The sequence below is a fragment of the Clinocottus analis genome, unplaced genomic scaffold (genome assembly GCF_023055335.1).
Source record: "Clinocottus analis isolate CAN_PGR_092001 unplaced genomic scaffold, fCliAna1.0.p SCAF_17, whole genome shotgun sequence".
Classification (NCBI taxonomy): domain Eukaryota; kingdom Metazoa; phylum Chordata; class Actinopteri; order Perciformes; family Cottidae; genus Clinocottus; species Clinocottus analis.
Genome location: NW_027175898.1, coordinates 13,546,454 through 13,561,213, shown reverse-complemented (window position 1 = coordinate 13,561,213; position 14,760 = coordinate 13,546,454). Strand labels below are relative to the sequence as shown.

The following is a 14,760-nucleotide window of genomic DNA, read 5'->3' as shown; positions in this document are numbered from 1 at the left end:
CAGCATTTTCTTTGGAGCTTTTGTCGCTTCCACTTATTGTACAGATGCTCTTTCTTCATCACTTCCTCTCCCTCTTCAAGCCTTCAGTCAGCTCAGTGGTGTGAGGTCCCAGAGACTTACATCTGAAAAGCTCTCAGATGCAGTCTGACATGTCGAGAAAAGGGTTTTGAGTGTCTTTATTTGAGTCAAAATGATCGTCCTTCTCTTCTGTTGTCTGGCCGGTAAACGCCTTTTTAAATAGAACTGGTATATATAGTTTTCCCCTCAGAATTATTACGTAACCAAGTGTGTTCTCCATCTACTTCTTCATCCAGGTTGTTGTCTGGGTCTCGATGTCCTTCAGTCTCCCTCTGATCTCATCAAAACACCTGGGGACGACGTGCAGATGTTCTGCAGCCATGACAGAACTGACTACAGGCTGATGCTCTGGTACCAGCAGTCTGCTGGAGACACAGCCATGAAACTCATTGGATATTTGAACTTTAAAGAGGTCAAAATAGAAAAGCCATATGAAGATCATTTCAACACGTCTGGAGATTTGGGGGGATCTACAGCAAAGAACGGCTCTCTTCTTCTAGTCAACGTTAAACCAGAGCACAGTGCAGTTTACTACTGTGCAGCCAGTGAAGCACGCTGACAGAAATCCCCTCTGACCTCTACAAAAACTCTACACCATCTTTTTTCATCAGTGGTTTATAATAAGACGTGGAATAAACCGCTACCTGACACCTGCTTTTGTGGTTGTACTTTAGTTTGATGCAATCATATTAGCAAATACAACTGTGTTTCTCTCCTAATCTGTTTTAACAAGTCATTTTATTACAGTAAAAATGAAGGTTTGTGTGGGAATCAGTTTGATTTACATCTACATGAAGCCCCTCCTACTTTCTACCTTTACTTCCTGATTACAGGTGACTCCGCTTGGAGAGAAAGCACAAACATAACTTCACTAATACTGCATTTAGAGTAACTCATGCTCCATGTCAGATCTTCACACGATGATTAGATTTCTCTTTGGCTTCATCCTCACAGGTAACTGACTCGTTTTGAAGTGAGATCAGACGACACACTCCTTTATAAACTGTGGGTTGGCGTAGTTTCCAAAAGACCTTGGCCAGCCACCTGCAGTCAAGTCTGGTGTCACGTGATTTTTACCTCACTTCCTCACGTCTCTGCTGCGTTTTTGTCACATTCAGTCTCGTCATACAGCCATAAACTTCATCCTCAAGAGAATTAAATCTGCACGGGGCCAAGAGCTAACATGATTAGTTTACTACTTTCTTGTCATCTCATAGGTAACGTGATCGGATCTCCACATCAACACGTTTGTAGTTTGTTTTTTCATGTTGGAGCAGTTGTTTCTCTTCTTGCAGGTCTGTCTCTGGGGGTTCAGGTCCAGCAGTCTCCCTCTGCCCTCGCCATAGAGGCTGGAGGCGACGTGCAGCTCGTCTGCACGCACCGACAGGCCGAGTCCAGGGTGATGCTGTGGTACCAGCAGCCACGCGGAGACACCGCGATGAGACTGATCGGATACGGATATGTGCAGTTCACAAATGACAGCGTGGAAGAGCCGTTCAGGAAGCATTTCAGACTATTTGGAGATTTAAGTGGGGACAAAACAAAAAATGGTTCGCTTTCCATCATCAATCTAAAAGCACTTGAACACACCGCGACGTACTTTTGTGCAATCAGTCAGCCACAGTGCAGCAAACATCCAGGTGGTATTGACAAAAACCTCTGCAGCCCTCAAAGTAGGTTAAAGAGTACATCATGTCCCCCACGTGATAAAAAAGTGTTTTTACTTTGATTTGCCTACTTTTAACGTTTATAATGAACAGCTCGTCATTATTAATTATTCATACTCAACACTCATCACCAGAGCGTCCATCAAACCTCTCTGGATCAAAACCACAAGAAGTATTTTACTCCTCACAGGTGAAGCCTTAAATATTCTCAGCCGGTGGGTTCCCATGTCATCCGTACAGACCACGACACATTTGGTACTCAGCAATAACCGTTTATAATAATTATGAACTTTAGTGGCCATCATGACTTTGAATATACTGCACTTTCCTCTCGATAGAGTTGATGCCGGGTTTGAGCATACAGAGGTATTTTTGTAAAGCCATGAATTGTTCTATATTAGCATTCATGTGTTTGTATTATTCTAATACGTTTAAATGGTAATTAACTTGAACCTGGTGCATTTTTCTTAGGACTTTAAACTTAAGTAGGTCATCTATTCACAAGGAAACCAGTCAGTCATCACCAGAATTGCAGCTATCAGCATCACGTGACATTTCCTGTATGAGGCTATTACTTGTGTCGCTAGGAGGTCTATCTATATATTGTTTTATATCCGTCATAATCAAAATAAAGCACAGACCAAATGAAAGTAATCTTGTTTCTGAAATGGTGGACTTTTCTTTTTTCTACCCTTGAGTGTAATTGTTGTAATTTAACAAAAAGAAAGGCAGCGTTTCCCTGCCTTTCAGAAAAGGCAGAGTAAATCAAAGACAGTTTCTCGGGTATCAACTTTTCTCTGCATCACTTCCTGTCCCTCCTTCAGAACCACAAAACTGAGAGACTCGAGCTGGTTCTTCTCATTCAACATGACGCCGTCTTGTCTCATCGTTTCCATCATCACTGTGTTCTGGATTAAAGGTATAGCACATTCATGACTCATCTAATGCACCCTAACATTATTATCCAGCAATTATTGACTATTTCTTACTGCTGTAGTTTAAACCCAAGCGCACAACAATATTTTGTCCACTAGTGGCAAGATATGACAGGTCTCCTGAACATTGTTTCTCCATCTCTTTCCAGGAGTTTACCTCAGTAAAGATAAACAAGTGTTCCAGACTCCAACTCAACTCTTCTTCAAACCAAATGATGAGGTCACGCTGAACTTCACGCATACAATCCCGAGCTATGACACTATTCTCTGGTATCAGCGCTCAGCAGGAGACACTTCCCTGAAGCTGATTGCCTACATGTACTTTAAAACTCCTACAGTCGAGACGCCATTTGATAAACGCTTTATTGTGAGTGGAGATGGAGAGAAAACAGCGTCTCTTCACATCCTGAGCCCGAGACACCCTGAAGACAGCGGACACTATTTTGGAGCAGCAAGTATGCACAGTAATGAAGACGGTGACGCTCTCATACAAAAACCTCCATAAGGATCCAACAGATAAGGTCCCACCAACAGGAAACCAGTGGAACCATGTGACACGGTCACAAACTGCTGAAAAATGTCTTCATTTGAACTTGATTAGAGGATTTAAGTAGTAATATATAACAATAAAAATACAGATCATGATAATAGACATATTTACACCATATGCCATCAACTTCAAGGCTGGTTTTCAAGGCTGCGATTCAGTTGGTCAGGATCAAGAAAAGAAAGTCATACATGTTGGTTCTGCTTTGTTCTGTGCTCACGTGTGTGTTGACGAATCAGCCTTTGGACTCATGAAATGTCTAAATATGGTCCAAAACCCAAATATATCCAATTTACTATCACATAAAACATACTCACATAAACATATAATAACATATATAACATATATAACTTAACAGGAAGTCTGCTAAAGCTCAATTAGGCAGGAATAAGATCGCTTAGTACAGCAAACAGATTCAACCAACAGGTGGAGGCACAGCACATGATATGAAGCTTTTATCTTGAGGTTATGTTGATGAATTAAGCCCCCCCCTCCCCCCCACCACACACACACACACACACACACACACACACACACCCTGTCCTCTTTCACCCGGAGCCTAGTTTTACTCTCACATCCGTGCCTGAAGATGTCTCCATGTGTGCTGATCTTTTTCTTCATCTGTTTTCACTGTAAGATCTCATCCTGAATTACATAAAAGTAGTCATGAATTATATTAATATTTATACAACATGCTAAACAATCTCGCTAAAAAAAGACTTGTTTTTGTTTAGCATCATTTTTTTTTTTTTTTTTACATCTGCTTCCTCCACAGGTGAAGTGGGCGCTGTAACATTTGAACAATCTCCACCCCAGATAGTGGAGGAGAGCACCGAGGTCCAGATGAAGTGCAGCCATGATGACACTAACCTTCCATCAATGCTCTGGTATCAGCAAAGAACTGACACTATGTCCATGACCCTCATCGGGTACGGATACGGGACCAGCCCGCCAAACTACGAGGGCCAGTTTGAACGACAATTCACCCTGACGAAAGAAAGCTCAGTGAAAGGAGCTCTGACTGTACGCAAGGCAGACCTGTCGCACTCGGCTGTGTATTTCTGCGCCGCCAGTACACAGTGATGTGGTTTGATGCCACTCCCTCACTAAAAACCCTTCTCACATGAGGCAGCGTGTCTCTTTCCAGTCACTGGAGGACGTTTCCCTGCAGCAGAGCAGAGCCCGCAAGGGCAACGTAACAATTGTGTAGTGTACACAAATGTATAGTTGTTGTGCTCAAACAATGTGTTCCACTCTGGCTTTTGCATTAACTACTTCATAAATCTGTGTTTTCCCCACAGACCAAGCGAAGGTCAACCCTCATCTTGTTCCTGTACATAACAAATACATGTATTATATATTTCTTATTATATGTCAAATATTGCAGTATTTTGCGACGTGTTTATTGCAGTTGACGTCAACACATCGGGCAACTCCGAAACGTCAATGTACGTCGAATAAAAGTGTTTCTTTTTGTCACTGACTGACAGGCTGAGATTGTTATTATTGTCTGACAAAACTACTTTAATACAGAGAAGCATTCACCTTTGATCCGGTTGTTTTCATTTATGAAAAAACATTTCTGAGACAGTGTCGGAGGACAAAAAGTGAAGGACTTGATATAAAGCTTTTCCAGCCGCTAGCTAGCCACGACTTAAACAGAGTCGATAATGGTCCAGTCATCTTATTTCACATTTATGCGAATACATATTTGATTTAATTCCTAATTAAGATACTCTTGAATATCTTCAATTCATAAATCTATTCAATACCAACTCCTGTGCTGTTGAAGTTACAGTGACCAGTGTTTAAACGTTGCTGTGTTGAAATGCAAAAAATGCAAAATACTTATAAAAAAAAGTGAAATGATACTTAAAAATACTTGTTTTTGAAGGATGTCACTTTTTCTGGACATTAAACTGTTGACATCTCTCTACTGTCTCCAGTTTTAGGGTTTGCCACCACTTTCATCTTATTTTTTTCTTTTTTAAATACTTATCCATGATTTTCGCCAGGGCAAAGATTTTTGCGGCCCTCTAGGTGGCGCTCGCAGTCCAATCGGGGGCCACGACCCCATGGTTAAGAGTCATTGCACTCAGAGACTAGATGTACTAAGAGACTCCCTCTCACTTCTGCATGTCAGACGTTCAGAGTTGTGATAGTAAATGTATCACACACAACAACCATCTGATGTGTGTCCCAATGAAGCTGCTGCTTGTTGCCGTTCTGATCTTCACCAGTAAGAACTTTTCAAAACAGTTCTTCCTCCTCATTGAAGTTGTTAACTCATTTTGTTTTTTCCCCACAGATTCCTCCGTTGGTGTAAAAATCCAGCAGCCTCCATTATTATTCAGCCGTGAGGGAGACTCGAATGTAACTCTGCAGTGTGAACAAGATGACAGTAACAATTACTACATGTACTGGTACAGACAGAGCGGCAGCGGGGAAATGCAGCTGCTCACACATTCTAGCAGTAATAACGTGTGGAGCGTTGAAGCCCCGTTCAACAAATCAAAGTACACCATGTCCCGGCCCGCGGTGCTCAGCTCCTCTCTGAGTATCCACCCCGTGGAGGCCGGAGACTCGGCTGTGTTTTACTGCGCCTCCAGTAGAGCACAGTGGTTCAGAAAGCCTCAGCTGCCACACAACAACCTCAAGAAGCAACCAGGAGATGATGACAGGGAGGAGGCACGATGGGTTGATCTCTGCGTAACGGACCAGACATCAAAGTGACATGAAAATTAGGGGTGGGAATCACCAGAGGTCCCGATATACGATATTATCACGATACCGTATTATCCCGATACGGCGATACATTGAGTATTGCGATATATTCCCCTTTTTTTTTTATCAACCGCAAAATGTCCCCAAAGGATTTTTTGTTGACCAAAAAAACATTGATTTTATTATTCGAGGACCAAAAGGTTTTTGAATTGATTAAATAAAAGATCGATACTCGGCTTCCGTGTATATCGCCGCGTAAAATATCGCGATACTATGCTGTATTGATTTTTTTCCCCACCCCTAATGAAAATATGAAATGTTTTTATTTTTTTATTTTGTATTTATTAAATCATGAAAAAAGTACAAGAACACTTCTACGTAAATCACCTCGTTCCTTCAACACCACAACGCTGCTCAGCTCAGATCAGTGAGCAGGTGTTGACGTGGTACTTTCACACATTCAGCTTCATTGTCCTTCACAGTTTCTCACTTCGCCATTTAAGTGCTTTCGTCTCTGTTATTTCATTTGACTATAATTCAGAGTGCAGCCTTGCAACGCTCAAGTGTATCCAGTTGAAGAGGTTATCATCCACTGACCTCTACAGGGGTCATGTGGGATTACACTTAAATAATCCAACAAATCACTGAGCTTTATAGAATATGTCAAAGTGAAGACAAATCAAATAGTTAAAGTTGCATTCGAAAGGGAATTTTAGTGAAGAATTAGGCTGAATGGACTGCAGTTCACATTTAACATAGAGGTTTAGAGTGATGCGACATCATAGAAATGCTTCATCTTGAATCAAAATAAGACGGTAAAAAGGTTGTGTTTTGAATAAGAGCACACTGGTTTTTCTCAGTTGGTTGAATTTTAAAGTTACACAATTTTATATTTTAATACCACAAGAGACATTTTAAAAAGTTTATTTTAGAAAATACATACCTTATTTTTGTTTAAGGTCACATTACATTTACATTATATATATTAACTTATGAACTGAATTTTGAAATACTTTCACTTGACTTTAGTATTTATGTTATTAGCTACTTCATATTTTTACACTTCCAAAGGGAAATATTGTATTTTTTTTATTCGGCTATATTTATTTGGAAGCCTTACTTTGAATAATCACAATATAGATATAAAATAAAACAATTGAATTATAATGTATTGTTGAGTTTAAGAAGTAGGTACCAGCTCACATATGAATACATCCATAATTATGAGCCGTGAATAAAACATTGTTTTATTTGTGTATATTTTGATGCTAATGCTTTTGTACTTACTACCATTTTGAATGCAGGACTTTGACTTGTAACTTTAAAAAACGTTATAATAGTCTATATAGTTGTTGAGGAAACATTCCTTTCATGCCACTTTTGGCACTTTATGCCTTATGTTGAAGAAAAGAAGAACAATTTAAGGATCGCAGTCAAAGAGGTGTGACCAGCAGAGACGTCCCTCCCTCTGAACATCTTCAAACCAACAAACAAAGACCAGTTTCTCTCCTCCTTCCTTCCTTCTTGCTTCTTTTCTTAGCTGCACCAGAAATAGCAGCAGTCGGGTTGGAGGCCGCTCAGCCGCCACTCAGCCCGACCTGAACAGCTGCTCTCTCTCACCGAGAGAGATGGAGGCTGAGATATGGAGAAGCTGGGTGGGGGAAGGAGAGAGGAGAGAACGGAGGAGACTTCAGGTTTTTGTGTGATGCTTTTCCACCGTGGGGACAGGGGGCCACGGTGATACACTCCCATAGAGCCGCTGTACAAAAACCTCCTCCCATTGACACCCAGTGTGTAGACTGCTACCTGCTACCTGGGACACCTGGAAGAGCAGAAACATCCATAATGTGAAGGTGTGTGGGATGTCAGGCCAAACTGGAACTGTAAGAGGCAACTTTAAAGGGAAAATTAGCTAAAAAATATATTTTTTAAAACAAGTTATACATCATATTTGGAGCACTGAGATGTTTCTTTCCTTCAGCCTGACTAAAGCAACACATTTGGACATTATGAAGCTCATCCTACATGTTGAAAGCTTCTTCCTCGTCTGGATTATCACTCTGTGTTTCAACATGACGCTTATGAGATGTTTTGAGGCTTTTTGGGAGCGGAGACATTCAGTGTGACTCTGGAACTGAAGCTTACTTTGGAAAGGGAACAAAACTCACAGTTTTGGGTAAGTAGCATCTCTCACTGCTGCAGTTCACCGGCACTAACGTCCAATAGTTTACATGTTGGCATGAAAGTAAAGCATAAAAACCTGTTGATGCTAAAAGCTGAACTATTGAGCTGAAGTGAAAACACTGTGACCTACACTGATCCTGCTTACTTTGGCCAAGGAACCAAACTGACTGTTTTAGGTAAATGTTTCAGTTTATTATTGAGTTTTGTGAAATGCATCACTGCTTTAAAGTCTCAGTAGAAACAGAAGTGTTGGTGAAAACCTTCCAAACATAGTTCTGGTATAAGACTCAGGAGTTTCATGCTCAGTATTTCTGCACTGTGACAATACAAATGAGGCTTACTTTGGAAAAGGAACCAAACTGACTGTTTTAGGTAAATATTTCAGTTCATTATTGATTTTTTTTTAATGCATCATTGCTTTAGAGTCTTAGTAGAAATATAAGTATTGGTAAAAAACCTTCCAAACATAGTTCTGGTAGAGAAAGACTCAGGAGTTTCATGCTCAGTATTTCTGCACTGTGACAATGGAAACGAGGTTTACTTTGGAAAAGGAACCAAACTGACTGTTTTAGGTAAGTCAATGATGGAACAATATAAAATGTAATATGATTTGTCATCAGGGTGCATTAAGAAACTTCATGTATGTCATAGTTGAAGTTCAGCTCAGGGCTTTTTGATGTGAAGCTTAAGCGCTGTGCCAATTACGAACCCTATTTCGGCCCAGGAACTAAACTGACTGTTCTCGGTAAGTTAGACTTCTGACTTTCTTATAAATAATTCAGCTGTAAGTGAAACCTGTACGAGCAGGTTGGTTTTTCAAGTTTAATGTAACAACGACAAAAAAAAATCCTCTTTAACAAGCAGACTGCGGTGAAAGAAATAGAGTTTTGAGGATTAGAAGAGAAGCAACATCAATATAAAAAGACTTTAAAAGTAACTAAATGTAAAGGAGCAAAGTAAAAGCAGCATGTTGAGCTGTTTGAAGCACTGATCGGGTTCACTGTGACTCTGGTGGTGGGGAAGCTTTCTTTGGTGGAGGAACAAAGTTAACAGTGTTAGGTAAGAAATCAAAACATGTATAAAAATACAAACATTGTAATTCATGTGTTTCTTTAAGAAATGTGCAGCGCTGAAGTCCAGATTTATATTCTTCAACTCAAACTTCAGGTCAAAGCCTCTTTCAGTCAGAGAACTACACAGACTGTTGTTAAAAGTCTGAAGAGGGAAGTTACTGAGAAGTTTGTAAAAGATTGTATAGAAAGCATGCTGTGGTTATCGGTAAAACTAAAAAGTAAGAAAACAAAGTAAAAGCAGCATGTTGGGCTGCTTTGAGCACTGATGGAGTTCACTGTGACTCTGGTGCCAATGAAGCTTACTTCGGTGGAGGAACAAAGTTAACCGTCTTAGGTAAGCAGTACAAAAACATTTTTTATTGTGGATTCATGTAAACTTATTTCACTCAAATGTAGTGTTGATTTAGCTCAGTGCTTTTCGTTGTGAGGCTTGACGTGTCCGTTTGAGCCGAGGAACCAACCTGCCTGTTCTTGGTCTGTTAACATAAAGTTATTGAAAGGTTTGTAAAAGGTTCTTTAAAAAAAAACAAAAAAAAAACAGGTCTTAGTTGTTGGTTTGAATAAAAGTTGCATTCATTATAAAACTGAAAAAGAAACAAAGTGAAAGCAGCGTCTGTTTTGAGCACTGATGAAGTTCACTGTGACCCAGACTGCAGAGGCTTACTTTGGTGGAGGAACAAAGCTCACAGTTTTAGGTAAGACATCTAAACAAAATGGGATAAAGTCGTTTATTTGCAGTGAACTTCACAAAAGTTTAAGTTCTGCTCAGAGCTTTTTTCTTCTTCAGCTTAAACAGCAGTTTTCAACCAGAGAACTAAACACGATGAGTTAATAATAAGTCCAACAGGGAGGACTCCAGATGTCTGTACTGCATACAACGTGTTGAAAACGGGCTGTAGTCGTCACATTAATACAAAGCTGAAGTAAAAGCAGCATGTCGTGCTGTTTCGAGCAGCGGTCATGTTCACTGTGACTCTGGTGGTGCAGCAGAGGCTCACTTTGGTGGAGGAACAAAGTTAACGGTTTTAGGTAAGAAAACATTTAAAATTCATGAAATACTGCTCAGGTATAATTCATTTAGATTGCTTTTCCATACCGCAAAGATATTGATAGAATCAAATGGCTCCGAAACAACAATGTTTTACCCAATACTTGATTTAGATCGTCATGAAATAACAAGCAAACGCACGACTAGATTTAAATGGAGACAGTAAGTCGAGTAGGATGCGATAGGATGTTTGTAAAATGTGAGTTGAAGCCTTCACCTGTCAGAGAGTGACAGCAGTGAAACAAAGATAAAGATAAAGAGGCCGCAGGAAAAAGGTTTTGTATCAGTAGAAAGTCTCTGTGGTCCTACACAGAGTCTTTCTTTGGAGCTGGAACTAAACTCACTGTTTTAGGTAAGAAAAGCTGCACAAAAGTGTCTCAGAGAAGAAGATTCTCTGTATGTTATTATATGCAAGATGATATGCAATACTAAGAATATGCTGTTTAGACATTTTATTTGATGGTTGTGAGTTTAAAGTGTGAAAGAAGTTAAAGCAGAAGTTGTGTCCGGAAAGAAAAGCGTCGTCCACGATCTCCAGTAAAAGTACAGCAGCAATAAAACATTTGGCTCTCTGCCCAGATTAATCCTCTGAACACAGTTCTTATCAGCGCTGCGACACACTGTGAGTTCACAGTCGGAGGCTTACTTTGGAGCTGGAACTAAACTCACCGTTCTCGGTAAGAATAAAAAAAAAACCAGAACATAAACTATTATAATGGTGATAACGGTAAGTTGGTGACTTTTAGGTGAGGGTTGTTTTTAACAATAAGCTCTTAGATCAGACGTTAAATGCTGTTCGGGACCAATATAACTTGGTACGAGTGTGTATTCCTTGACATTTAAGAGTGCGTAAAGCTTTTACTACCCGAAAAAGAGCACAAAGAGCCTTCAGCTCAGTGCTGGGCGCTCGAGCCGTTCTTCTTGTTCAGCCTCGTGTCAGTGTGAACAACTACGAGCCTGCTTACTTTGGCAGCGGCACCAGACTGACGGTGTTGGGTAAGAAAATAACAGGAATACATGTTTGTCTTGTGACCGTGTGTGAAGGTAAACCCGAGCATTGTTCAGTTTAGGGTTGCTTTAATGTCTTGTTTAGTGTTTTGCCAGCGCAGCATCGTGTTGTGTGACAAAACTGCAAAAGAAAATGTAAAATATGAGATAATTAAGATGAATATCTGTGTGTTAAGTCGAGTAGAAGACTTGCGCAATGTCCTAATAATTGTATCAATTTCAAATGTATTCAACTTACATTCACGAGCTTTAGTAATTGTAGTTTATAGCTTATTGGTGAGAAGCCCACACATGCTGTCGAAAAAATAATCTGGATGTCATTTCAGTCTAACAGTTATCGGTAAGATTTTAATGTTTTTTGTGCCACAAATGTGGCGCAAAAAAAGGTCATTTTCTCTGTTCATGTCTAAATGTGTGTGTTCAGAGGTCACATGGTGGATTAAGGAGCCAGTATTGCACTCGATCTAAAGGCAGCTTGTTTGTTTGTCCTTGCAGAACCTGGACATGATGTCACCGGACCAACAGTTAAAGTGCTTCCACCTTCAAAAAAGGAGTGTCTGGACCACAAATACAAGAAGAAGAAGACCATCGTTTGTGTGGCCAGTGGATTCTACCCAGACCATGTGGGTGTATCCTGGAAGATGGACGGGGAGGAGGTCGCCAAAGGCGTGGCGACCGACGCCGCTGCCATCCGGTCGCCTGGTGGTAAATACACAATCACCAGCAGGCTGAGGGTCTCTGCCAAGAACTGGTTAACGGAGGGCAAAGAGTTCACCTGCACAGTCAGCTTCTTCAACAGGACTGGCACTGAATATTATACAAACTCCACCCGTGGGGAAACAAGTAGGCTTCATTTAAAACACAGAAATCACATGAAAATGCTTTGTTAGCAACGTCAAACGCATCAACAACAATCTGTCTAATGCATTTATTCTTCTTCTATCCAGGAGTCCCGCCAAGAGGTAAATATCATGTTGTGTTTCTGGATGACCTCAATGCATCATCACTAGTATTCAGCGTCCTGTCGGGGCTCCACGTGGACGTTTCCTCTTTGAATCGTCTCACTTAAATGTTTGAACTTTCTGCAGAGAAATATCTGAGGATCACACAGACGGCCAAACTCTCCTACGGGGTTTTCATCGTCAAGAGCAGCGTCTACGGAGCCTTTGTGGCGTTTCTGGTGTGGAAGCTTCAGGTTTGTTCCACATCATCTCCATCTTGTTTTCCTGTCTTCTTGTATAATATGTGATTCAAGTCGTAAAAGAAAACGAGCTTGTGACGTTATGACGTTGTGTCCTTTCTGTCTGTTGCAGCGTTCAGCCGGGAAGCAGAGCTATTGAGAGCTGAGGGAAGAAAAAAAATGAATCGAGGAGATCGTGTTGGCGTCTGTAAATAAAAAGCTTAAAGTTAGACGTCCACATCGTTCTATGTTGCAGTGCATTTGCAGTTCTGTCTATATTGTTGTTAAAACTGCCGTGCAACTATACTTTGGCATCACATTTTTCTGTGTTTGTGGTCGTGAAACGTGTGTTTGCTAAATTTTCTTCTCAATAAATGTATTTCAGAGGCTCTACGTCAATCATGTGCCTTCATTTCCGTACCGTCTGTTTTCTGAGAAAGGAACAAAGTTAAAACATCTCAGCTCACAAGTTTTTTCCAATGAGCAAACTGAGAAGTGACTCAAGTTTCTCCAGACACATTTGATTAAATGCCATCAACTGATCTGTGTTTAGCATTTTATTGGAGGCATCATCTGACTTCGTAGAAGTGGGGTTGTTTAAGTCGTGTCTAGCGAGAGAAGCTTCACGAGCACAGAAGTCGTTCCTTCAGCTCAAACGCGTTCAGCAGGAAAGTGAATGTAAGCGTGTGGGTCGACCGCACGGCAACAGGAAGTCAGCGTCCTCGTCTGAGAACAGAAGAAGGTCAAAGCTGCTGTTGAGGAGAGCGGCAGCAGAGGAGAGGATGTGGTCACGGAGCAGCCTGCACGTCGCTCTCTGAAGGTGCAAAAAGCTCCACTTTACCTCAACCTCCGCTCTCAGAGCGCAGCTGCATCGTCCCCCTCCACTTCTGTGTCAACTGAAGCTCCAGAAGCAACATACATGTGTTGCACATCTCACACAACAGCTGTTCACCCTCATCTGGTGCAGACATGAGCATTCAATTTTGTTGTAGGAAGATAAAAAAAAAGCATCAATAGGTGCAGTCAAAGAGATTTCAACTGTATCAGGTAGATTTGAGAGAACAATTAACAGTTTAAAGAGTGTTACTGTGATCTCATTTTAATATGAACTATTATTATAGATACTTTATACTATATTTAAAACATGGATGCTTTTGTCCAAACAGTCCATTAAAGGTGGCGATCAGCAATAAGACAGTAGTAGAAGTATATTGTGCTACAAGTAAAAGTCCTGCATTCAAAATCTTACTCATTTAAAATCGTACAAAAGTATTAGAATACAAATATACTTGAAATACCAAAAATAAAACTACATTATAATTGATGCATGAATCTGTTCATCTCTTTAATGTTGCAGCAATAATACATACAACTTTGAAGATTTGAAGACGTTAACTTGAAAAAACAGATAATGTTCCTAAATTAAATAAACCCCATTAATAAACCCCATTTTGGGAGATATTATTATGAGCTCACAATAAAAACATAAAATTATTAATTTAATTTAAGATATCAACCCAACAGCAGTTATATTTAAATCCCATGGAGAGCAAACAAAAAAAAATGTACAAGGGCAAAAAAAGACAATATATGTTACCAGATGTAACCAGACGTCTTGTTGTTCAGACCGCAGTGGGACTCGCGCTTCTACACAAACATCACAACAAACACGTTCTATTTCCTCCATTTGTTTCCTTAAAAAACATGTTTGTGCTCGCCGGAGTCACATAAACAGGAAACTGAGTGTCAGACCGCAACAGAAATGTGGTGTGTGTGTGTGTGTGTGTGTGTGTGTGTGTGTGTGTTTTATCTGTGAGCTAGATAAGTATTTCACCTCCCGCGAACCCTGACCTTTAGATTTATCTAGAAGTTTGTTAGAAAACAGAGTTTATTACAGGAATAAAGCTCTTGTGCTTGTTTATAACTCATATTTGGGCCTCGTGGTGATGAAGTATGAAGCTGTGAAACTTTAAAATGTCTGATGAAGTAAAGACACCTGGATTCTTTTACATGATCAACTTACACTAACAGGACTAAGTGGAGTACAAAAAAGGCCGCGTTGTTTTTAATAAACTGTATAATGGGAAGTAAAACCAGTAAATGCTCTTATGAATCAGAGATTTTCATAAGGGAGTTTTTTGTATTGGACGAGAAGTCGCTGTAGTTCTGTACTTTGTCATGAAAACACATGAAAGCACTTTTCCACTGTGACGTGTAAAAACTATAAAAAATGCAAACAGCCAAATTTTAATAACCAGATGTTTAGATTTGTTGAGAACAAACTAGAAGTTCTGATATTTAATAACTGAGAAAAGT

The 14,760-nt window shown here is 40.2% G+C and overlaps 1 gene segment (V, D, J or C); it reads left to right on the top strand.

Annotated features, from left to right (window-relative positions):
* Window positions 1-3,818: 3,818 nt before the first annotated feature.
* LOC137787361 (T cell receptor beta chain MC.7.G5-like) lies at window positions 3,819-12,825 on the top strand. The segment is given in 7 exon segments: window positions 3,819-3,859; window positions 4,003-4,306; window positions 11,197-11,252; window positions 11,760-12,107; window positions 12,212-12,226; window positions 12,353-12,459; window positions 12,578-12,825. Coding segments are annotated over 6 exon segments (789 nt in total).
* Window positions 12,826-14,760: the final 1,935 nt, after the last annotated feature.